Source organism: Notothenia rossii (assembly GCF_949606895.1).
Source record: "Notothenia rossii genome assembly, chromosome: 5".
Lineage (NCBI taxonomy): Eukaryota > Metazoa > Chordata > Actinopteri > Perciformes > Nototheniidae > Notothenia > Notothenia rossii.
In genome coordinates, this window is record NC_136903.1 from 73,465,609 (window position 1) to 73,491,785 (window position 26,177).

The 26,177-nt window shown below is 41.0% G+C and overlaps 2 protein-coding genes across 4 annotated transcripts in view; one reads left to right on the plus strand and one right to left on the minus strand.

Annotated features, from left to right (window-relative positions):
• Nucleotides 1-397: 397 nt before the first annotated feature.
• Nucleotides 398-19,448, plus strand: dstyk (dual serine/threonine and tyrosine protein kinase). The gene is made up of 14 exons (XM_079680964.1): nucleotides 398-1,527; nucleotides 3,202-3,611; nucleotides 6,681-7,193; nucleotides 7,317-7,512; nucleotides 8,558-8,796; nucleotides 9,149-9,232; nucleotides 9,319-9,495; nucleotides 14,417-14,546; nucleotides 15,480-15,636; nucleotides 16,281-16,413; nucleotides 17,111-17,224; nucleotides 17,401-17,515; nucleotides 17,675-17,809; nucleotides 18,837-19,448. Exons 1-14 carry the CDS (start codon nucleotides 1,329-1,331, stop codon nucleotides 19,019-19,021), a joined length of 2,787 nt encoding a protein of 928 aa, XP_079537090.1. The 5' UTR covers nucleotides 398-1,328; the 3' UTR covers nucleotides 19,022-19,448.
• A 1,308-nt stretch (nucleotides 19,449-20,756) lies between these two features.
• celsr2 (cadherin, EGF LAG seven-pass G-type receptor 2) overlaps nucleotides 20,757-26,177 on the minus strand; it is a 60,383-nt gene continuing 54,962 nt past the window's right edge. Inside the window, exons 28-34 of one of the 3 annotated variants that reach the window (XM_079681261.1) lie at nucleotides 25,990-26,100; nucleotides 25,053-25,183; nucleotides 24,872-24,957; nucleotides 24,621-24,785; nucleotides 23,805-24,002; nucleotides 23,318-23,543; nucleotides 20,757-22,046 (exon numbers count right to left, since the gene is read on the minus strand). In XM_079681261.1, coding sequence (XP_079537387.1) covers nucleotides 22,040-22,046; nucleotides 23,318-23,543; nucleotides 23,805-24,002; nucleotides 24,621-24,785; nucleotides 24,872-24,957; nucleotides 25,053-25,183; nucleotides 25,990-26,100 — 924 coding nt within the window. In that variant the 3' untranslated portion in view covers nucleotides 20,757-22,039. Of the gene's footprint in view, nucleotides 22,102-23,317; nucleotides 23,544-23,804; nucleotides 24,003-24,620; nucleotides 24,786-24,871; nucleotides 24,958-25,052; nucleotides 25,184-25,989; nucleotides 26,101-26,177 lie in introns of all 3 variants that reach the window. The other 2 variants (XM_079681260.1, XM_079681259.1) reach the window with 2 other exon arrangements.

Here is a 26,177-nt window from a genome sequence, read left to right on the forward strand (position 1 = left end):
TACTTAAAAGTCTGAATGTGCTGACTCATTAGCTGCTGTAATTTAACACCTAAAATCCCTAATCTTTTGTATCTGATTGTATTTAACTTTGACATGGTCCAACCTTTACACTATTTAATAACTGATCACTATTTATATTTTATAGAACACACACATTCTACTGTGCAATATTTGGTTCTGTTCATAGTACACTTCATAGTTACATATTAAAGGCAATCCTTTACTTAGATAAAATAGGCATATATAAGACACTTTAATGCACTCACAATACACTCTTCAAATAGGTAAAATACCTACAGTGACAAACTTTCTTAAGAAAATCTGAATGTATTATTATCCAAATCTATACTATTTTGATATTCCTACATTTCCCAGACTGCAGTGCTTCACCCCGAACCCCGCCCTTTCCTCTGCCAAACTTTGGTTGTGTCGACTTTCTGTTTTGCGCTGTGACTGCAGAGATTTGATGGTCTCAGCTATGTGAGTTGGTGCAGACACAACCTCGCCCTGCACCACCACTGGCTCTTCTAATCTTCCTCATCATCTTCAAAACAGGAAACAGTTCATGTTGTTGTTTCGCCGTCCTTTTCCAGGGAGAAAGATGTCCGTTGGCTAGTCCGGGCCAGAGCCAGTTTAGGAAGATCTCCAGGAAAACGCCAACGCTTTTTGTCGTGCTCGGGTTGTCATTCGGAGGCAACTGTCATCACCGGGCACCATTTGTTTACCCGCAGTGCTGTATGGCTGTGAATCGGGGCAGTGGGCTGTTTCCGTGGAGTTAAAGGCGATGCGTGTTGTGCCAGGCCAAGGCGAGGACGGACTGGAGATGCCATCTGGCTAGCAGCGCTAACGGTGTCTGGACCACGGCTAGGTCGCAACACGCACAATATTTAGCACATTAGTCGGCAACAAGTGACTGTGTTTTTTTTATTTTTAAGACACTTATTTGTCTGAATTCAGTCAGACAGTTGGTGTTAACTAAGAAATATGCCGACATAGCCATTACTTTGTTCGCTAACCGATGAAACGCAACTGACGACGTCGAGCTAGTGCTAGTCGGCTTCAACATCATAACAACTAAAGACACATGCACAGCGTAATTCACGGACACAAACACTGCAGGGTTAAATGTCCAGCACTAATACACTAATGTTAAACTGACTACAAGTGAAGTATTGCACAGCCTAGCAGGTGTATGGCATTGGACACACGTCATGTCAACTTAAAGGGGAGATAACTGCACAGACCTTTGAGCATCTCAACTGATTTGGTTGTTTGGCACCTGCTAACCGTGTACAACAAGGGGAAGACAGCAGCTCTATCTGTTCACCATGGAGGGAAATGTGCAACAACAGAAAACCACTCCTTTAGCTCGGGAACTAACAAGGACATTTAACAGCTACAACAAACACACCATACAGCTGAAGAAGAACCTGAAGGAGACCAATGCCTTCTTCCGGGAAATCAGGCAAAATTACAGCAATGCTTGTGCATCGACCATGAGCTCGGAATCAGCTTCTTTTGAGGCAGGTAGGTTTCAACACATGCAGCAACACCTGAACATGTTTAACCATGTTTAAAGCAGCATATGGCAACATTCTGCATGACAAAGAAAGAGCTAATACGTTTCTACTGCCAAGTGATTTATCCATCAACAAGTAGACTGGAAAATGCGTTAATTGGGGTTAGGGAAAACTAAAGAGATTAAACCCCCTCTGAAAAGCATGAGTAGACTAAGTGCTCCAAATATGCAGGAATCTCTGCACTCATTGGCTGGCTGAGAGCTTGGTTGGCTGGTTAGGTTTTTACTTTAAGGCCGTGGACACATTTGTATCATATTTCAGACACCTTTCAAATGATCATACCCCACCCCTCTTTTTCTTTTTGTTTCACACTTCTCCATTACAACCACCAAGATAAGTGGTTTTAAACAATGTTTCAAAGCTCCCTGTATCACATATTATGAGTGAGCTGTATTGATCATATGATAAAGATACTTTCTTCTATGAAACATTGATAACATCGAATGTGTCACATCTGCAGGAGTAGCTATGTCAGTCAGAGCTGGTGCACTGTACACCGAGAAAGTCAACATACATTTTCTCAGTGTTGAATGAACAATGTTAAGCTGAAGACGAGATTATTGACAAAGAAATGCTGCGTTTCATAAGAAAAACCAAACACATGTCTTCACCTGCCAAACTAGAGTCATCTTGCAAATGAATTTGGACACAAAGGGGCAACATATGATGTTAAAGGATCATTTAATAGTTCTTCATCTGATGTTTTGGTGTGTAGGGGTCATGCTGTCTGGCTTTAATGCATCGTGTGCTACATTGAATTGACAATAAATTCACATATCTGTTAGAAAGAAATGCACTTTTACATGAAAGACATGTTGGCCATGTCTACTCTCTTTTTTATATAACTGTTTAGACTGTGACTCAACATTGCTGGGGATTAGTTGTGATGCCCTCTGTAAGAAGGTTCAATCAGTTCCTCTGTGTGCACTGCACATGTAAAGGCTAGATCAGAAAACAATAGCCCCAAGGACGTTTTTTCAAAATTCTAAATAGAATCTTTTGTTGATATTGTAAGTCATCATCAGATAACAAATAAAAAGTGTCATTTTACACCCTATTTACGGCTTTAAATTTGACCAAAGTTCCAAAAAAAGCTCACTTACTAGTAGACAGGGTTGCTTAAGGTTACTGAGGAGTAAGATAAGGCATCAATGATCAGGCAACCAATCAATTAGTCATAGATAATGGATTTATCAGTCGAGTAACTGTTAATGTTGCAGAACATGCTTTTTTCATCTAAAATGTTGAAAACTATTACTTATTGTATACCCCGTTTATCTAGGCCCTTTTTTGTTTTATGTATTTATGTCACACTGTGGGACTGCCGGAAACGGTATCTCGAGATTTCTGTATGTATAAAACATGTAGACATTTTGACAATAAAGCTGACTTTGACTTTGAGATTATCGTGGGAAACTTAACATCTTTGTGTAATGGATTGACAAAACAAGAATTTTAAGCCAACATCTTGAAAATTGGCATTGTCACTTTTCACCTCATTCTTACATTTTGACAACATTATCAATAGAGCAAATAATCTGCAGATAGATAAATAATGAGAAAAAGTGAGTTACAGCCCTACTGAGAAAATCCTTCTCTTTTGTTCTGTCCGTTCCCCCAGGCCAGCTCAGCTGCATCTCTTTCCCCAGCCATGAGGAAGAGTTCCTGCGCAACACTGTGGGCGCCGCCCCGTACATCCTGGTACTGGGCCAGGACTGTGCCGCCCGCTACCAGCTGCTCAATTGCCTCCTGGGGGAGAGGCTGCTGCCCCTGGGCCCTGAGGCCGGACAGGCTTGTGAAGGAGTCCAGGGCACGGTGTGCAAGAGGCGGAAGCTTTGTTTCACCCACGGGAGACAGACCCGGCTCAGCCTCGCGCTGCCCGGCCAGTACGAGCTTGTTCACCAGCTGGCAGCTAACTGTGGCCGCTGGGATACCGTGCCCCGGGAAGACCTGGAGATCCATGAGGAATGTGAGGACCCGGCCCACAGGCTGGCAGAACTGGAGATCACCCTGCATCACCCACTGCTACAGGTAGGTTTCATCTCACTGCAGACGCCCACTGGATCTAATGGTTGAAGTACAATGTCCTCTCAAGGGCTAGATAAAGAGCCTATAAATATGTTTACGTGGTAGTCCTACTGCTATTTCTTTGTTAAAAGGGAAAGTGAATGTGTATGCCTGGATAACAACTCGGTGTAGTTTATTTTTGGCATAAAGATGGACCTTTGCCCCGTGGGGAATTCAGGGAGCTCTCTAAAGGCACCTGGAGAAGCTTTGAACATAATTGATGTGAGCAATAAGAAGTTAAAGACATCACATATATACAAGTTGCATACATGCTCTTTTCTTCGGTCGAAATGGACACACATCATTCATTGTATTAGGTCAGTAGAGCCTTGTATGAGTTGCATCATTGAACCCTATGGGCCAGACATTACTTTCCTTTTTGTGTGGTGTTCCCTTAAAAACAGGAAAGATGATTTGATTTTTCCCCTATCCTTGTGTCTGGCTTAAACCAGCCTTTTTGTTCAACACATAGTTAAGCTGCCAGATGACTGAGCAGAGCTGATTATTCCCTGTATTGTTCAGTGTTTAACCCGAATCGTGCTACTGCAGAAATGCATCGCTCTCCAGTTGTTTTTGTCTTGTTTAGGTTTGATCGCTTCTTAGAAACGGATTCACAGGTTATTGTGCACTAACATGGAAATAGGAAGAATCTTTGGACACAGTGAGGCAGTCATCCTGGTATTCAGCCAGTGTGAGCTGAAAGTCACAATATCTTCAGGGAGGGAATTGATTTAGCATGTTGTAAGGATTGTAGTCATTCCTTATCATGTGTGACACGTGGAAATTAGTCTCTAATCCTTTAGTCCAAGGCCCCTTCGCAAGCATCACACAGCCCCAGAAAATAGGCCTAACTCTGCCTGGGGGCCGCCCGCCCCGCCCCCTTACGTAATGCCACTGGTCTGGTGCGATTCACATGACTAGGTCATGTTAAAAATCCCAAACCCTTTGCTGTGATGAATTTGCCATGGTTACAACTGAAATCTAGGACACATTGTTACAAAAAACTTTGCCGTGTTTTAATAACAAAATACAAATGTTTTTAGTTAGTGTTTTGTGTGAGCTGTGCTAACAAAGACCTATTCACGAGGTGTTTCAATCCAGCATTTCTGCTACTAAAATCAATTTATACTAATGTTGACTAACATTATTGCCATAAACAATGAATGGATGTTTAAAATGTGCTTGAGACAAAAGCGCGTCAGGCAGTACGTGCCTGATTATGGAATAACTCAATTCCTGGTGGATTCTTGACTTTATTGTATTTTAATGCTTTGTTAAATGTGTGTACATTTCTTGGTAAAACCCATAGCATGGAGTTTGCATGACTTGCCTCATTCAGACTCAGACAAGCAATGTGTTGGCATTGCTTGGTTGAATAAATAAAGCTTTAACATTTTTAAAACTTCTATCATTGCTACTCAAAGATACATATCTAAAAAACAGAAGCGTGTTATAGATTAATACTTGGAACCAAAACGTCAGCGCTTGGAGCCATTTCAGACCCCTGTTGATTTTCACATGTGACTGAGATGCGTGGGGACCTGCTGTCCCTTATTAGTGTGATTTACATGGTGAAATATAATGAAATAATCTTCAACTCAAGTCAATAGTTGCATGTCACTTGGATAGTTGTGAAGTTTGTCATAAACCAAAGCAGTTTAAATCGACCCTTTTAGTTTTCTTCTGACTGAATCAAACAAACCTGTCTCAGTTGGAGTATACTAAGGCACAGAATCTCTCTGCTCATTGTGGTATTCACACACTCCTGCCGTTATCACAGCAACCTGCTTTAGAGGCCGGCTTGCTAATTATGCTTCTCTCCATCCCAGAGTCAACCCGTGCTTCCCAACTCAACATGAGCAACAAGAGGACCTAAAGGGTGCTCTGCTATCACCTTGTTTCTAAAAAGGTTTTGAGGTCCATCTTGTGTTTTGTGCATTACTCAAGTAATGAATACAAACAAGTCTGCTTGGTTAACGAAGACCTGTTGAATTAGCAATTACCCTTAAAATATGCTAACAGAAGAAAACTGTAATTTCCTACGTGGCCATTTGTCTTGAATGATTTGCTCTGTTGGGCAGGCTCAGATAGACATTTTCTCAAAGTTCTGTTTTTGAAAACTGACAGCACTAAATCAATTTGAACATTGTACATGGATTTTGAAACGAATGTTTGCAGGCTATCTTTGTTCCAGAGAGACTGCTCAGGCTCTGCTCTTGTTTCTTGGAGACAGGACTGACTGTCTCCTTTGTCTAGCTGTGGGTCATTTTGTCTCTTTTCTCTGGCTGCCTTTTCCCAGGCATTGGTCTCTCCTCTCAAGCTGAGAATATTTTGAGTCAAAGTAGTTTTTCATCATGGGTTAAGAAAGTGTTTTGACTTGTCATGTCCCTGCCCTGCTGCAGACATTCCCAAGACCATCACAAATATTGATGTGCCATTAGGGGTTCACAAATAGAAGGAGCATGTGATATGTGTGGACATGTTTTTTTTCCCTTTGCAGATGAAGATGTTTAAAACATCATTTAGTTTGAACACTTGTACACTTAATATACCTTTAAGTTAAGTTGAGCTTTTCAAGACTTTTTTTGTGTCAAGACATTAGACATTGAAAAGCTAAATCTGAGTAGGTTTTTCTAATGTTTGTAGTAGGCATGTAACAAAATGAAAAAACCATGTCACAATAACTGTGGTCACATTTTTTATTGAACACATAATTGATAAATACATTTAATAGTTCAAATAAAAGATCATTTGAACGACCCTTAACTCAGAACAAAAACTCTTCCAAAGAAAAGGCTCATACCATGTTGTTGTTTAAACGCTCTGAGCAACACATTTAGTTTTCACATTACAACTTATATCTCATGAACACATCGTAATCATTAGAACAATTGTAGAGGTCTGCGCTCTTCTGGGCCATTTTAATTCCTGTATTTGATAAATCTGGCTATTTGTTCCTTTCTTTATTGTGGTTTACGAATTACAAAGCTTTTAACAAGTAACATTTCATATTTTTGTGTGCTTTGTCCTCAGGAAGCAAAGGTCATGGTGGTGCCTTGCCCGAGTGTCCAGCCTATAGAAGAGGTGCTGGAAGACTTCACCCGGGGAGTGGTCCCCATCATACTTTATGCCATCAACCAGGACTCTCTAAGCACAGAGCAGGTGGCAGAGCTCTGGAAGGTCAAAGAGTTGCTCTCCTACCCCATTTGTTTTATCCGTATCCCTGACATTATCCCAGCAGCCTCCCCAGAGCCCGGACGCCGTGGGGAGAAAGATAAAGAGAAGGAGAGGGAGAAGAGCGCCCTCCATAAGCAGCTGCTCTCCCTCGGCCTCCTCTGTGGCCCGATGGCAAACTGCCCCTGTGGGGCCCCTACACAGACACCCGCCCCTGGTGCCAAGCCCCAGAGCGTACTGGGTGAGGCTTTCGAAAGGCTGCATCGGTTACTGGTGCCTTTTGCTCGCCTGGTGCTTCAGAACCAGCAGGTGGAGGCTGCCAACCTGCTTAATGGGGTCCACTGTCGCTGTCTAGATCTTTTCATCAACCAGGTCAGAGGATGGTGCTGTTCATCTGTATGTCTGTTGTGCTGCATTCTCATGAACTGATTTGACCTGGTATGCCCATAATAAATCACCATCAGACCTTATCGTTTCTGCTCCCCTCCTCTGCAGGCCTTTGACATGCAGAGGGACCTGCAGATTACACCCCGCAGGCTGGAGTACACCCGTGAGAAAGAGGGTGAACTTTTCACCTCCCTTATGGCCATCGCTAACCGTAAACAAGAAGAGATGAAGGAGATGATTGTGGAAACGCTGGGCAGCATGAAAGAGCAGCTGCTGGAGGACGCTGCCAACCTGGAGTTTACAGGTTAGTGAGTGAACGCCTTGGATCCACGCTACAAGTCAGACAGGGTTCCTCTTCGGTTGTTTTCTCATATTATCTAAGAAGATAATATGTTAATAAGTGGTGGATCGCACAAGTAGATCGATGTTAAAGTAGCAGTAATGTACTGCTGTGGATGAGGGCAGCAGCAAAAACAGTTTTAGCCAATTCAAAGAAAGGTCCACCATGAGAAATCATTGTGACTCTGATGTTTACATCGTTAATTGGTAGAAAAAGTCAACCACAGTACAACACAATGTGCTTCACAAAAACCCTCGTGATTAGAAAACAAATGAAGCCATTGGAATAAAACAATTACAGTATAATAAGACAGGGACAAAATACAAAAAGAAGAGTTGCATTGTAAGAAGTGAATACTTATTATACGACAGGAAAGACAAACACAAAAGTCTTCATCCTTGATTTAAAAGAAGTCAGAGACAGAGATTCTGCCACTGCCTGTGTTTAAGTAGATGTCATGATACAACTTGATAAGATCAGTCTCAGTTCCGTTGTGTGTTCAAGAAACGTGACTGGAAGGCATCAAGACAGGAGTTTAGTGCAGAGAAGCTGCTATGTTTTAGACAAACATCGCTTTTGAATTCATTTCCTTCAAAAGTGATGTTGATGTGGGCTCTTAATCGTTCATTAGTGATGTGCCATGTTTGTAGATGTTCTTTTTTAAGAGTTGCTTATCGAGAGAAGATCGTGTTTACAATTTGTAGAAGATATGAGATCATGCAATTTCAAATATTTTTGAAAAGCCTGCAGGAGGAGACTTTCAGATACTGTATAATGACCTCTTTATGGTTAATTGGAAACAATGGTGTCATGGTATTTAAATGGACCCTGAAGTGCACACAGGTTCAACACACATCTGCATCTAACATTGAAGCACTGACAGTGTGTCTGATTTACTGAATGTCAGTGAAGAAGGAGGTCATTGTGTTGCAGTTATTCTTCAGGATTTCCCTCTGCTTGTTTGTCACGAATACCACATATTAATCTGACCTTCTTCTTTTAACTGCAGACATCATTGTAACAACCAATGGAGAGCCCTTTACGTCAAAGGAGATCAAATCTTGCATCCACCAGATCCAGGAGCTGATAGTGGTTCGCTTGAATCAGGCCGTGGCCAATAAGCTGATCAGCTCTGTGGACTATCTGAGGGAGAGCTTCGTAGGAACTCTGGAGCGATGTCTCAACAGTCTGGAGAAGTCACACATGGACACTTCTGTCCACAATATCACTTCCAATCACCTCAAGCAGGTGGGCACATCTTTTGAAACGTCCTCTAGGTCTTTATGGTTGATTGGAAAAAAAATGATGTCACAGTATTTAAAGTGCACACAGGTACAACACACATCCGTTTCTAACATTGAAGCGCTGACAGTGTGTCTGATTTTCTGAATGTCAGTGAATAAGGAGGTCATTGTGTTTCAGGCCCTGGTGGGTAGTGTCTCTATGTGTGTTTGTAGAAAAGCAAACCAAAACAAAGGTTTCAATATGCTCTGTCAACTCCACTTGGCTTCAGTTCCACCTGCCTCCATAGACTACATTAACTGATAGCTTATGCCACGGCTTTGGCTGTATATTTATCCACTCGTTTCATCTGCCACAGTTATTGAATGCTGCCTATCATGTGGAGATCACCTTCACTTCAGGATCCTCTGTCACCAGACTCTTCTGGGATCAAATCAAACAGGTCAGTGTCCAATACATTCAGCTATAAGAGTTTTCGCTGCATGGAGACCTCTGAGGAAGTGTTCCTACTGCGTGTCTTGCTTCCAGATAATCCACAGGATAACGTTTGTGAACCCACCGGCCATCACTCCAGAGTGGAAGCGTAAAGTGGCCCAGGACGCCATAGAAAGTCTCAGTGCTGCCAAATTGGCCAAAAGCATCTGCTCCCAGTTCAGGACACGCCTCAACAGCTCCCATGAAGCCTTCGCAGCATCATTGCGCCAGGTGAGCCTTCCTGTTTCTTCATTTCTCTCTCTCAATGGCTGCAGCACTTTGCTCTGTATCATTGACCCCAGGCCGTCACTTTCCCCGACCATATTCTTTAAGGAAAGTGTCATAACTAACACAGTAGACCCAAAGCATACCTTTTTTGAGTCGTTTACTTGCATTATTCCCACATTTTCTAACAATTTTCCAAACTAGAGAAATCCATAATTGTATTCAAAGAGATTGGTCCCCTTCCCTGTGGTCGCCTGTTTTGGTGACGTGTCTTTCGAGCATTCCTCAGTGTTGTGGTTTTCTGCCAGACGCTGCCAGAAATTAAAAAGAAAAATGACCTGCGCAAAGGTTAGCGACGATTAACATTGATTTAACAAAAATATATATACTATACATATATTGCTGATATTGATGATGATGATGACGGCAGCTAGTTTGGATAAAGCATTAGCAGATTAGCATTAGCTGTCGAGAGCTGTTGTTTCTTCTCAGCCAGCGAATGTGTAAAACTGTAAATGATTTGAAATAGAGGGACATTAATCACATGACTACAATAAGTGTGTGACCTCGCTGTTGATTCACATGGTTTTAAAGCCTTTGCACCTTTGAGAGCCCTGGTATGATTTCTTTCACTTTCAATATACTTTTATTATTAAATTGTATCGACAATTCTGTTATATATCCAATAAAATCTTCGGACAGCTCTTATTGTCTCTCAGGCCGCACGCACCTCTGTGTTCAGCCGGTGTTTCCCCTCCACTTGAATTGCATTGCCTTTTAAGCCTCAATGTAAAAATAGCTGTGACCCTCCATGAAGTATCTGGCAGATCAGTTGCAGTCAAATGGCTCTGATGCTAATTATCACATGACGGACAGTGTGGTTCACATCACTGGATTTATTTCCACGCTGGCCAATTCTTCATTTCTTAAAGAATGTACAAATAATTTATTGTAACATTCACTTGGGGAAGAGCTGACAAAGAGAACTGCACAACAAGCGTCCTTTGATCACTCCATTAGAGGAGGAAGGGGTGATGATGTGTGGGTTTCAGGTTTTTTAAGGACAGAAGTATGCACATTTCATTTTTTTAATTGACAGTGATTGTGTGCAGGGAAAATATTTCAACTTAATTAAATATTATTATATTTCTGTTATAATAGAGTTGGAATTAGAGCCAGTGGAGGTGAGATGGAAACTCTGGGTGTGTTGGTATGCAATTTAAATGTAGAAGGTGTTAGGAATTGAAATGCAAAGTGTGAAGCAGGGATTAATATCAAAGGAAAACAAAGCCTTCCTGGTCCCAAGAATTTAAGAGCAGGGTCCTTTTTATCCTGAAAATAATACATGACAAGGCACTTATTCTTATCCCCCGAGTTGCAATGTGATGTTAATTACATAATACTTAAGTGAAGTATGTTTGATTTAGTGGAGACGGACCCCTCTAGGTCAAATTCCCAGGCCCAGTTTTTACCCCTCTGTTTTTCTGCCCTGCCTGCTACCGTCGTTAAAGATTCTGGGTCTTATTTATTGCAAAGCAATTCACAGCCGCCTGTCTGCAAACTGTCTGCAAACTGTTTGCACCGCATAGGAACCAACACAACATGCAAATGTGAGAGTGGCTTTTTATTACTTGAATACATAAATGGAGAACAAAGTTCTAAACAGTTCCTCTTTATATTGTGTTTTTATTCACACATCTATTATTACTTATGTTGCATGTCAATATCTGAAAAGTTGTGGAGGAACATGGAAACTGCTGTTTCAGCATGTTGTGAGATACAGCCGGCGGCAGCTACTGGCTGCAGAAAGCTGTGTATTATATTGCTTTCACAGAAATGTACGTTACAATCTTCAAATGAAGTTGTAAACTTAACCCAGTCTAACACTATGTCCTCTGACTCCCTGGACACTGAGCAATTAACCTCAGCCTTTCCCTCTTCCTGCACTGGAACTCTTGACATTGTTGCTCCCCTGAAACTCATGCGCCCCAGAGCTAAATCTGAACCCTGGCTCAATGACGTCCCTCGTGCTACCAGGCGTGAGTGCCGGTAGGCTGAGCGCAGGTGAAAGAAGGACAAGCTTCATGTAACTCATGACATTTTAAAAGAGAGTTGGAGAAATCCATCTCCATCAGAGCATTGTAAAGGCTGAAAAGATGAGTTCTTTTACTGATATTATTTCTAGTAATTTAAACAAACCTTGTGTTCTTTTTAAAACCATTGATGCTATGTTAAACTCTCCTTTATCCACTTGTATTGAAGCTTCAACTGAGGTGCGTGAAAAAGCTATTTTATAGACAAGATCTGCAATATTAGAGCCTGTATCTCACCACCCTCTTTTGACCCCTCCATTGACATCACATGCACTGCTGTCTTCCAGCAGTTTGGAACTTTGTCGTTCAGTGACATTGTTAAAACCCACAGACAAGTCCCTCCTCGACTTTTTAAAGAGATATGGGACACTATTGGATCTAATGTCCATACAATTATAAATAGCAGCCTAGAGTCTGGTTCTGTGCCAGTTTATTTTAGACAAGCGGTTGTGGCACCCCTGATCAAAAAACCTAATCTGGACATTTCTGTCTTCTCTAATTACAGACCCATCTCGAAGCTTCCTTTTATTTCAAAAATATTGGAGAAAACCGTACTCTTACAGCTGCAGTCTTTTATACATGCACACAATATTTTTGATATTTTTCAGTCCGGTTTTAAAGCGCTTCACAGTACTGAGTCTGCCCTTCTAAGAGTATTCAATAACCTTCTGGTCACTACAGACTCTGGTGACTGCCATTCTTATGCTCTTAGACCTCACAGCTGCCTTCGATAGGATTGACCACTCCATCCTTATCTCTCGTCTAGAGCATTGTGTGGGTATCAGGGGCACTGCCTTTGAGTGGTTCATGTCCTATCTGTCCCAGAGATCCTTCTCTGTTAGGCCTGGTGACTTTACATCGTCTTCTGCCCCCCTATCCTGCGGAGTTCCCCAAGGTTCTATTTTGGGGCCTATTTTCTTTTCTTTATACCTTCTCCCCCTTGGAATTCTTTTAAGAAAATATGGCGTCTCTTACCACCTTTATGCGGATGACGAAATATATCTGCCCCTAAAAACAAACACCAGCTCTCTGATGCCCCTGGTTGACTGTCTTAATGACATAAAGGCCTGGATGGCGCTAAACTTTTAAAATATAAATGAGAGCAAAACGGAGGTCATTGTGTTTGGGCCAAATGGGGATGTCCCTTCCATTGACCTGGGTTCCCTGCACCCGTATGCAAAACCCATGGTCACTAATCTGGGCGTCAAAATCGGCAGTGCTTTTGAATTAGATAAAAAGATAAACTCTGTGGTTAAAGGTGGGGTATGTAATTCACTTCAGAAACACTTTTTGTCATATTCCATGGAATGCTCTTAACATCCCGATAGCAATGAATATATTAAATGCTTTGACAATAAATCCATAAAAAAATCTGTGGAAGCCGTAGCGCTGTAAAAAGCACGACCAATCATTTTAGCCAGCCCGGCTAAAATAACTGGATGGCCTACCTGCCTGTCAGCCTTCCATCTGTGCACAAACTTCTCTCGTGCCCTCATTGGTCATGTGCGCGTTTGTGTGTGTTGGAGGAGGGGCTCTGTAAGGAAGTCTGAAGGAAGGGGCAGATTTTTTTCGGCTATTTACTTTCAAATTCTCGCGCACTCAAGCTGGTTTCTCCATTCTTACTTACATTACCTCTAAGTCCAGTTTTTATCACTTGAGGCTCCTGTCAAAAATTAAACCGGTTTTATCCTTTTTGGACTTTGAGCGTGTAATTCATGCCTTTTTGTTTCGACTCGTCTAGATTATTATAATGCACTTTATGCCGGCCTAAACCAGACTTTGCTGGCACGCCTGCAGCTGGTACAAAACGCTGCGGCTCGGCTGCACATTACACCTATTCTGGCTCCCCTCCACGGGCTTCCTGTCCATTTTAGAGTTCATTTTAAGATTTTATTGTTTGTTTTTAAATGGCTTAATGGGCTGGCCCCTCAGTGCATCTCCGGCCTCCTACAGGTGTACACCCTCTCTAGGGCTCTGAGGTCGACTGATCAGCTGCGGCTGGTAGTCCCTAAAACCAAGAAAAAGACCAGGGGAGACCGTGCCTTCTCAGCAGTAGCCCCCAGGCTCTGGAACAACCTGCCCCCCCATGTCAAATTGTCGCCCACTCTTCAAACGTTTAAGTCCGGCCTAAAGACCCTCCTCTTTTCCCTCGCATTCGAGTCAGTCTGAGCTACGCTCTACCTATTTGTATGCTTTTATTGTCTGTCCATAGCCTTTACGTGCCTTTTATCTATTCTTGTAATATTATATTTTGTTATAATAGTATCTTCGTTGTGAAGCACTTTTGCAAACCCTCTGTTTTTAGAAATAAAGTGGATTGGATTGAAGGCAGTGCTACAGTCGTGTGGCTCATCGCTACAGTATTTTTATTTATTCATCTCCTGTCGTGGCTATGATTTGGATTGTGATCTTTTGAATTAGCTTTTTGTTGCTTATTTTTTATATTCATCTGATAATTGTTGTGTAATGCTGCTAGTTCAGCTGTGTAGCTTATTAGCCTGCGAGCATTGAATGTCGTTCCTGTTGGAGAATTATTTTCATAGCACCTGATTTAAAAAGATCCAGCGCCTCAAAGCTCCCTAAAATGCATTTTCTGGCACTGCCGCAGATTTCATGAGGTTGTTAAAAGTAATTAGATTTATTTACCACAACATGCACGTACAGTAGGGAGCCCAAATATTACAGACTGCTTAGTGTAATCTATCCATTTCATCCGGCTCTGAGTACGGCACATTAGGGGCTGCTTCAACAGTTTCTGTTAAATGAAACGAGTCATTTAGCAGCTTGTTTTAATGCTAACCACGGGATGTTATGTCATGTGTTGGTGTTTGTAGCTGGAGGAAGGACACACGGGGCGTCTGGAGCGCACCGAGGACCTGTGGTTGCGAGTGAGGAAGGACCACGCACCCCGGCTGGCCCGCCTGTCTCTGGAGAGCCGCTCCCTCAGGGATGTGCTGCTGCACGGTGAGTCACCACAGAGTCCTCCCTCTGTTCATTCATACAGTGAAACTCACAGAGCTGACGTACCTCCCAGAACAACTTTTCAATACTGTAAAAAGTCATTTGGGTCGAGGATCGGCCTGTGTCTTTATGGACAGCCCGTAGGATCCTCCCGCTCAGCGCAGGTGACATTATTTTGGGTCTACCACTTTTTCGTCCCGTAACCCACAGGATCTTTTAAGAAATGTAAAAAGACCATCTTACTGCGTCCAACCTCGGCAGCGATGGAGCGTTGCGAGAGGTATTTTGTCACCAGGAGGTCATGACAGTGTGAATGCCTGAATGGAAATGACATGAAAGCCAGGTTTTTGCACTGATTTTGAATTTTTAAGGCAATGGTATTAAACCTTTGATCGGCTGATGAACAGCCTGTTTGAGTTCAAATGCACTTTTCAATAAATTGCCTACTCTCTTTATTTGATCTATTGCCCCGGTTTCATTTCTTTTTATTTGCATTTTGAAACTCTACTAACAACCTGGATAAGATCCACCAGTGAGAAATACAAATTCTTGTAATTTTTCCCCCAGTTTTAAGATTTTGTTGGGGAGTTCATCATATTATACAAATTGTTCATTTAAAACGTTTTGGAACATTACAACAAAGATTTCTCTTAGTTTATTATAAAGTATTAAACTCATATTTACTGAGACATTTTTATTCAGATGAAAATAAAACAGTCTTCTAGTGTCTAAAGTTTGCACATCATTCTGCACAGTGAAGCTCAAACATCCGAATGAAGTAACCATAAGCAAACAGATTTCTGACTGAACTCAGTGTGAGAACAACACATCGAGAGACAATACGTCTTTAGATACAATACTTCATTACATTAAGGTGAATTCATTCAATCATAATCTCACCCGGCTAATAAAGAATCCAAACTTGTTTTCTGACAGGCAAGCCTAAGCTGGGCCGAGAGTTGGGCCGCGGTCAGTACGGCGTGGTGTACCTGTGTGACAGCTGGGGCGGACACTACCCGTGTGCCCTGAAGTCTGTGGTCCCGCCTGATGATAAACACTGGAACGACCTGGCTCTGGAGTTTCACTACACAAGGTGAGTTGGTTAGAAACGTTATTCTTCACAGTGTGGAAAGATGTCTTTGGCTACAAATGTTACAAAGGTGTGTGCAAATCCTGCATACTGAATACATGCATCATTAAGTGAGCGTAAAACATCACACACACGGACAGACGGACACAGCTGCTTTGTTCTTGTTATATCAGCAGCAAACCTGTTTCTCGTAGAGATATTTCAGAGGTTTTCTTCACATCAAACCTTAATTACAAAAACGGAATAGTCATCACAGCTGTCAGTGAATTATACTGACAGGCAGGAGGTGAGGATTGAACATTTCCAATGACTCGCTGTGTCTGAGCTGCTCCATTTATTAAAAGTTTGGACATTGAACATGACAGTTTCACCGTTTGCTGTGAAGGCCAAACTCCTCCTAGTGTTTTCAGTGTGGAAGCCTCGAGGCTCTGCTGTGCTCACATCAGTTGTTGAAAGCGTCTAATTAATATTCGTCTGCTCCAACTGCCATAAAACTGAGGAATGCATGACGAGTGTAAAAAGCTGCCTTAATGTGGGCAAACAAGACTTGCATGAGTTTCCTGTGACTTCAAGATAACAAAGGGATTCTTTAAGGATCATATGGCTGACACAGTGTCTTTCTTTCCTTTGGATGTGTGTTTCTTCAGGTCCCTGCCGAAGCACGAGCGGCTGGTGGACCTGCACGGCTCGGTGATCGATCACACCTACGGGGGGGGGTCCAGCATCGCCGTGCTGCTCATCATGGAGCGGCTGCACAGAGACCTCTACACAGGCCTCAAGGTGACTTAGAGGAATATTATTGGATTTGGTCAAATCTAACTCGTTACTTCCATTTTAAAGCTGATTCTTACCAGTTTGATGTTGAAGTTTGAAGTATCCATGTTGTTTTTTTTATATTTTTGCCCAAAAAATACAATAAATCAAATTACAATAATGCCTTTGTCCACACTACACAACAAATATTTATGCATACATAGACTGATCGTAAGCATTTTAGAACATTAGGAAAAGCGCTATAGAAATCCCATGTATTATTATTATTATTATTATTATTATTATTATTAATAATCAAAACTCAAATTTGATGCCAATGCTTAATGTTGTGGTACATTTAGATGTTGTTGTATAATTGTTGGTGCTGAGAAATCAAAAAGATAACGCGTTCTCCAGTATTGATGTGAATATTTTGGATGTCAATTTATTCAATTTTTTGAAGATGTTCAAAACTAAACAAACATGAGAACAATTATTTATAATAATAAAAAGAAGCAAAATAACCAAAAACTTTCAAGGTATAAATAATATAACAATAAATACTGAAATAGTTTCCTTTATGTTCAAAAGGGGCAAGAAAAATTCATTTGTTCATGAAATAAAAGTTCAGTTCATCGTCATCACCATCTGTGATGTAAATCCGTTCTGGGTGCAAAACGGCTTTAAGTCTAAGTCTTCTCCTTTCTGTCCCCATGTCTCCCAGGCTGGTCTATCACTGAAGGAGAGGCTTCTCATCGCTCTGGACGTGGTGGAGGGGATCCGCTTCCTGCATGGTCAGGGCCTCTTGCACAGAGACATAAAGCTAAAGAACGTTCTGGTAAGTTCAGAGCAGCTAAAAACTCAGCAAACCTTTTTTTAGTCTGTGACTTCTGAGGGGTTTTTGTGTGTGTTTTTTGTTTCTAGTACAACTTTATTATAACACCTCAGGGGCTCCATGGACGAGCAGTGCACAGACATAACGAGCCCCCTTTTTTGATGTCATTTCAATTCCAGTTAGACAAACAAAATCGTGCAAAGATAACGGACCTGGGCTTCTGTAAACCAGAGGCCATGATGTCCGGCAGCATCGTAGGAACGCCCATCCACATGGCCCCGGAGCTTTTTACAGGTACGATTACGGAGCAGTCACATGACCTATACCAGTGTCTCCAGGAAGTGTGTCAGGACTGACATTTGTTATCTTATTTCAAAATGATACCAAATTGTGCAGGAAAGTTATTTATTAGTCTTTTTAAGGTTCCTCCGCTTGTGATTCTTCCCCTGACAGGAAAGTACGATAACTCTGTTGATGTTTACGCCTTCGGGATCCTCTTCTGGTACCTCTGCACTGGTTCAGTCAAACTCCCAGAATCCTTTGAGAAATGCGCCAGCAAGGACCAGCTCTGGAATAACGTTAAAAAAGGTAAACGTTGCTTTCACACCGGCAGTTTGGTGTGTTGTTCCCTGATCAATAAAAGTAAAAGGGTTCGGTTTGTGTTCGCTCTGACTTTTAACAATCCTACCAAGAACGTGATGTTACACAAACAGGAACGCACTGATTGGATAGTTTTGGTGTTGTTATCTGGAGATGTGTTAATAATACGGATCCATGCGGAGCAAACATCTTCCGGTGACACTTTGATGTTTGTAATGCATTCATTCAGATTCTCTGGTGTCACAGATTCACGAGGAAAAAGCAGATTTTGAGCATTGGTCGACCCATGATGTCATGAATAGTGACAAAGTGTCAGAAACAAAACGTAAAGAGGCTTCTCATGCAATAATAAAACAAGATTACTTTAAAATCACTTTGTGGCTTATTGTTTAAGGAAGCTGTCTCCATCGCAATGACAGTAAAAAAAAAAACAGGAGATGTGCAATATTGTAGATTTTTAACATAAGCGGTTTTATTTGAGCTAATATAAATGGTTTTAATATTTAATATATTTTGGCATCTACAGTCGTGGCTAGAGAGACTCTCTTGAACACTATTTAACTGGATTTTTGTTTAATTTCTTCATGAAGTTAAATTAGATTAAAGTTAAGGAAGTTTTGTTAAATAAATGAATTTAATTTTGAAAGTTAGGAGCAGACCACATATTTATTGCTGTAAACGTAAAACATAAATCTGGTGTTTTATCTACATAGTCTGTTTTGTAACCAAAACAATTTGATATTCACAATAAAACAATATGTCGTCATACATGTTTTTTCTCCTGCCGTGTCAGGTCAGACACGAAGCGTGCCAGAGCTGTTTGGCATTAAATAATCACCAAACAACACTAAACATTGCTGTAGGTATAAAGACATTCTATAAACTATACTTTTACAATTGAATTTATAAAGGCTTGAAAGATGGAAATATATTCTGTGCTTGAATTGAGCTTTTCAAGAGCTGTAGGAGCGGCTGTATTGTTCCTGTTTTCACTCTGTCCCGCCCCCCCCCCCAGGAGCCAGACCCGAGCGGCTGCCCACCTTCGACGAGGAGTGCTGGCTGCTGATGGAGGCCTGCTGGAACGGGGACCCCCTGCAGAGGCCCCTGCTCGGTATTGTGGAGCCCAGCCTGCAAAGCATCATGGTCCGGCTCTGCAAAACAACTGAACAGAAACGCAGCAGCCTCGAGGACTCAAACTGAAAACACTCTGGACAAACTAACACGTGTGTGACAGGGACGCGGATCAGGAGTGTTTTCTTGTATTTATAAAGAAAGGAGATGAACAGGTGATCAATGAATAATGTTTGAGCTGTCCTCCTTTGTCGGATTTACACTATTTATTAGGGTTTGATACAGACAAGACGTTTGAAAATATGTGTGTTTTATTGTTTGTGCTTTGTGTATTTGTATACAAACTCTACTTCATGCTTTTGTCGTAGCCGCCATGCTAATTGCTACTTGGTTATATAATTGTTCCTAGATGCAAATTGTTTTTAAAGTAGTCCATTCCCAGTGTTATAACAAAATATAAATATATAAAAGATTAATTTTAGATTGTATTTAAACTGAACATTTCTGCATCTATACAAAAACAACTTTTTTAATAAAATGATCTGTTACAACATGATTGTGTCACTCCGCTGTCTTCAGTCAATATCATGATTTCTTCTGAGGAAAGAAAGTAACAGTATTCCTTTAAATCAATGGTTTCTCACCTTTTTGGCCCTGTGACTCCTTACTGTAGAGAAATGTGTCCTCCCTGAGTGTTAGCAACCAGTGCTATCAAACAGTGATTCATTTGTTTGGCCTGACACATTTTTAGATGCCCAAAGATATTGGATTCTCCAGTTGTTCACGAGGGAAAATAAGGGACAATAAAAATAGTTATTACTTACTGTCTTCAAACAATACGCCTGTACTGCGGGGTACTTCAGTGTGAAGGCAACATACAGAGTAAGTGCAACTGTTTTACTGCTGAAGCTGGGAATTATTGGACATTTTACAATTTATTATAAATAATTCTTAATTGTTAATTACGTTAAATGTACCCTGTGTTAAGGACTAGCTGATGAATCAAACAAGTTTATAAATTAGTATTGCTTAATTCATTTAATTTAAGTAATCATCATACACACTTTGCTTAAGCTTTTTTTATTGAATTGTTGAACTCTTGATTTAGGAGTAAGGAGGAATGAGGTGTAAGAAGGCTCATCATCACACTTTATGATGAAATGTGAACAGCATGAGCAGCTCTAGCACCACCTGGTGAGTGTATGCCTCATCTCTCTTTGGTTATAAATGTTTCTAAATAGGGTAAGCAGAACGTTTTAGGGGACAAGTAACAAAAACATATTTATATGGACCAATAATCAATACAAATGCTTGACTTTAAAATAATGAGACTATAAACATTTAAGAATAGTTCATTCAGATATTCTGCTTAAATCAAAGATTCACATTGCTTCTTGTTCATTAGCTTTTGACTTTAAGAATTTCAGTGGTTAAAATCATATTTTCGAGTTATTCCAGCTGTGCTTCAGATGCCCGAGTCCAGTCTTCAGTCGTTGATTCAGGATTTGTAAAGATACGCTTGAGGCAGGCCAACTGTTTCCAGACGTTATGCTACACTGGGCTATGAGACAGCTGGCTTCATGTTTGACGCTACCAAGAAATGAGAGTGGTATTAACATTTAGCCAAGTTAGAAGTATATTTCCTAAAATGTTACATGTTTGCCAAAACCATCCGCTGTGAAATACCACAAAGGCTGTGTTCACCATCCAGGTTTGTAAACTGGCCCCTTTTTATCTGATTATTCCATCTGCACGGTAGGATGTACCTTGCTTTCAACCGTTAAGCAAAAAACATCAGACAGGAAAACGTTATATATCAAAGTTAATTGACTTGCACAGATAAGAATTGGAGATAAGAAGGAAATGGTAAAAAACAGTTTAATCAGTAAAAACGGGAGGCGGCTGAGTAAAAGAGACACTTCTCTGTTGGGATACCAGAGTTGATATGATTGACCTGGTGGTGTTGTTTATGGCATGATATCTATACATTAAATTCATATGTTTGGAGAAATGGCATCCACATTTATCACATCAATTTGACTGAAAGTAGTAACTAAGATAAAAAGAGATTTCCTTCAGACTTTTAAGATACATTTCTAAAAACTGCTTTTGAGTTTATGAAGGAAGTTTTACATATTTACTTTACATTTAAACATATGTCCCCAATTCATTTACAGGCCACTCTGTACAGTAAAAATGGATTACAGCTCAAATAGTATTACAGCACAATTTTGCATTATTTTACAAATGAAAAAAGCTTTGTAGCTAATCTATAAAATACAGCTGTTTAGTCACTGAAGTCGAATGAATGCGGTCATCCTTCCAGAAAAAAGAATGAAAAAACAAGAGCGCTTTTATTGTCCATAGAAAATGTGCTCTTAGTGATTTACAAAAAAAAAGACGTATCAAAAGTCCTTTCCAGTTCTGCACATGCAGGTCTGTCCCCTCAGTCTGTGGGGACATCTGTCAGTGATGAGAAATAGCTTATACGGCATCAACTCGCAGGCAGCGAATCGTTCCTCCTTGTTTTCAAGTTCATAAATCCACAAAGAGCCTGCACCCTTCTGTGCCTCTTGGACACTTGAGGCGTGTAACTCAATAACCTGAGTCTGAACTCCCCCAACAAACTCAGACTGGCACAAACAACAACGGTAAATAACAGAAGGCAAACCAGGAAGATGTCACAACGTAATTCATGAATGAAAAAGGAATTTCCCTGAATGTTTGCATGTCTACCACAAAATTACCCCCCCCCCCCAAAAAAAACCTTGACCTCTTTAATGTTCCACAGTCTTCAAAACTAAATATATATCCTGGAACAAAAAAAATAAAAGAATCGCCGACAAATCTGGGCAGTAAATAAAAAAAAAAGTGCATTGCTTCAAGTATGTAAACAAAATGATTTCTTTAAAGGGAGAGTGAGACTCGTTCTGTCAGTGTGCGTGAGCCTGGGCCAGTGCAGTGACTCCTGAGGTTTGGCACACATGTATAAACACACACACATTCACACAGTACAACACACACAAACACACTCACACTCCTTCAGAGGATCGTGACGACGAGGGGGAATTCCTTCTTTTTCTGCTTTTTCTTTTAAGGAGAAGTCCGGTGCTGCCCTGTTTGCAGTCAGTGTTCAGGAAGGAGGCTCTATGACCTGCAAAAAGACACCCCTCCATCAGCGCAGTCACATGGGGGTGTTGCAGTGGCTGCTGGGAAAACATGGATGAGCATGGATGAGGAGGAGGTGGATGGATTCAGGATGGATGAAGAGGAACGTGTTGAAGACAAATGCAGCGTCACACGAGAAAGAAAAAAGAAAAGAATAAACAGTGAGGCAATGACGCACACACACACACACACACACACACACACACACACACACACACACACACACACACACACACACACACACACACACACACACACACACACACACACACACACACACACACACACACACACACACACACACACACACACACACACACACACACACACACACACACACACAGTGAAAGATGTTTAAATGATGCACCAATCTGAAGACAGTGATCCTGATTGTTTTAAATGAGGATCAGAGCTTCATGGGATAAAATTAAAGTATAAAAATCTATGATTTTTGAAAAAGAGAGAAGGGCAAAAAAAGGTTGATTAGTAAACTACAATTAGGATTTTTATCTTAGAAAGGACCTGCTGTTGTTTAAGAATTTAGCACTTCGAAGATGAATGCCTTTCAGAGACACACGTGCATGTTCACATCTTAAAAAGAAACCCTGATTTAACTTAACCTTGTACAAACATCTGCATCTGCTTATTACTTCCTCTAAATTTAGTAATGAAGGAAATACTCAGATATTTTACTTAAATAAGTAGCAATACAGTTATATGGAAATACAAGGTAAATTATTATTGTTTTATATCTTCATTAGTAACAATGGATTGATTAATTATAATATAATATAATTTGTTGGATATACATTGTATCTGAATCTTCAAATCAACTAAACGTAGGGTCTCAGAATTGTACTTTAGTAAAGTATTGAGTAGGCTAAATATGATTAGATTTGCATCAATAATTCACCAGATGGATGTAGGAGTTAATCATACACGCTCTGTTCTTAAAGTCAGCGTTAATTAGCCTTATCACCCAGAAGTACATTTACAGTAGGTTCACTGTTGAGTCACAGCGTCTTTAAAACTTTAGGATTCCTCCACACTGAAGTGCACACTGTGGGTAACAGCACGATGGATGCTGTCTTCATTTGGTTTAACACTTAAGATAATTAGGTGAATGAGACAGACTACAAGTAATGAAAACCACAATCACTGAGGAAGACGGCACTGGCAGTTTGACGCAGACACTTACAGGTATAAAACAACACTTTACTGCTTATATGTGATATTGCTTTTTGAGATATTACTCACTCTGATCCTGACGAGTCCCCGTCCACCGTCCCCGCCTTGATGCTCATGGCGACACCGTTCATCTGATCATGCCGACCGGGGTTAGCCGGGCGCCGCCGCCCTTCACTGGAGGACGACCCCTGTGGGGACGCCGAGCCGGGGGGGGCGTCTTCACAGAGCTCGTTGTGGATGCGGTTTAGACCGTTCCTCTCAACTATAGGAGAGAGCTGCTTCTTCTTTAGGATCCCTGTGGAGGATAAAAACAATCAACAAGTTATTCATTATCATTCTTAGAATAATAATTTGCCTGTAATATAATAGGATAACCTTTTTTCCTTGCGGTTTCCCTTGTGTCATCATCCCAACATAATACTTGATTACTTGAGACTTGATTTATTTCTCAAAATAGAAAATAGACCACGTATTAATGGTATTTTCTCAACAAGAAAATGGTGTTGTTGAAACTCACAACAACATGCAAAGGTATTTGCATTGAGCTAAAACTCACCTCTGTGGGGGTGGGTGTAGATGTGTGGCAGGCTGGGCAGCAGCGTCGTCATGGCGTCCTGGCCGCGGTCGTCTGTTAACCCCCGGGTGTCACGGCCAAGACTCAGCTCCTGATCGGTCGGAGTGTCAGTCTTCAGTCTGTCCGTTCCTGTGAGCTCTCCCTCATCATCAGGCCAGTACATCTTACTCACACTGTTTTCTGCAGAGACAACATGACATGTGGGAAAAAACACATGTAACAGTAACTATGACAATTAAATCCTTATAGTTAAACAGGAAGAGATGGGTTGCCTCTCCACAAATAAAATCTATCATTACTGCTGGTTATTGAACGTGCGGTCTTCAAAAGTTGAAGTTACATTAGTTTAAATTAGTCCGATTCAGTGCCTCTCATGCATTAGCAATTCATTCAAATCCCTGTTGTTCTGAAGGTATTTATATATTTAAATCCTGAAACGATCTTAAGAATAATACTCCATTGTTTCCTGATTTCATTTTACTTCCTGAATTTCTGATTTTAAAACAAAACATATTTCTACCGATAACAAGATGTGATGGTATTCCCTTATCTAGGCAGCCAGAAATTAAACATGCCCAACCAATTTTGAGAAACAAAAGCAACATTTTACAATATGTTTTGGTGGAAATACATATATATATTTTTAATAATTCTAAATAACAAACAATAGCATGTGAAGGTTTAATAAACTGAGGAAGGCTCTCCGTCAGTCCTACTATCATTTGTATTTCTTTGGAATATTAGTTGGATAGGAAAAGTGATCTAGATGATTTGAAGAGGCGGGGTGGGGATCAGTACCGTTTGGCTGTGGTCTCTTGGCCCCATTAGACGCCATGTTTTCCCAGCATTCATTTGGAGAGAGTGGTCCCTCGTCGTCCTCGCTGTCGGAGGAGTGTGTGGAGGCGTAGGAGCCGCTCTGGTCGTCCTCTAGAGACAAGTCACTGTCCGAGTCGCTGTCGTGATCTGAAACACACGAGAGGAGAGGGTGACATGGCCGTACCGATCACTGCAGTAAACTGAGCGCTGAGTGAGAGTAATGAGAGTGTTACCGTCCGGGTGCTCCTTGTTTTCATGGAAGAGTGACGTGTGGTCGTTCAGAGCGATGTGCGCCTGGCTGGTACTCAACCCATCGTCCCTGAAAAGAGACAAGAAGTCAGTGTACAGCTGCTCCTGTCACTCTGTCATGCAGCATATTATTCTCATCTCACTATTTTTAGTTCGTTTTCCTACCTGAGGACAAAGGGCACGTAGCTCTGCTGGCTCTTTCCGCTCTGCATGGTTCCATTCAGAGACACGCTGGAGTCTCCAAAGGGAAGGTGGTACAACCGGCCGTCCATGTAGTTAGTGTTGCATTTGTAGCCCTGCACAGTATAGATGAGTGGTTTAGGAATTGAAAAACACCTATACAGATTTAACATGGAGGGTTTATTATGTGATTTTGTGCGGTCCAGCTGTTAAAAAAAAAAAAACTTTAAGCTGGAAGAAATAATTTTATAGATATATTTTTCTTGTTGTCAACAAATCTAAGATTCCCTCTGTGGGTCGCACAAACAGAAACAAAGAAAGACAATTAGAATTAGAATGTACAAACAATCACCTAATAAAATAACAGCTTATTACTTTGAGAACCACATGTCTGAATTCATGTAGTTACATTTCCCCCTTTCTAGATTTTTCCAAAAAGTTCGTTTTAAATCCACAATGGAAAAACATTTGGGAAAATCAAGTGTTTTCAGTCTGAACCTTTCTCTCTTGGATCATATGAAGGACAAGATTTGCATTTTTTGCATTTTTTTTTCTACAACTATTACGGCCTTCTAGTGCTTCCATATCAGTACAGAGCTAATTGGTTTCTATTGAAGATGTGAACGTTTAGAAAAACATGTGAAAATCATGAACTTCCATATTAAAAAAAACATCAGAATAATGGACAACAACCGCACAGAGGAAAACCACCATAATATATCAGTACCTAATACTTAAAGGTGAAAGTTATATCTAGACAGTTTCTATGCACTTGTTACTTGGTGGTTTATTGTTCTTTGGAACAGAATAATGATAATAACTGATGTTTTTAGAAAAGCTCCCTACATGAAACTCATGCTGAGCTCTACATCACAGAGATTGTCTGTCTGACTGATTGGAGTATTTTCGGTGAGGGACTCACAGAATTCTTGGATTTGATCATATGATCGGGGCGTTTGCGGCTGCAGCAGTATTTCATGGCAGTCCTTGCTTCCTTGTTGAAGACTATGCGGAAAAAGAAAATAAACGGACCCTGTGGTTTGGGGACAGAAGAGGAAAGAGGCTCAGGAAAAACGACAGAAATAACAAGTGTAAACAGTTTAGGCGGGA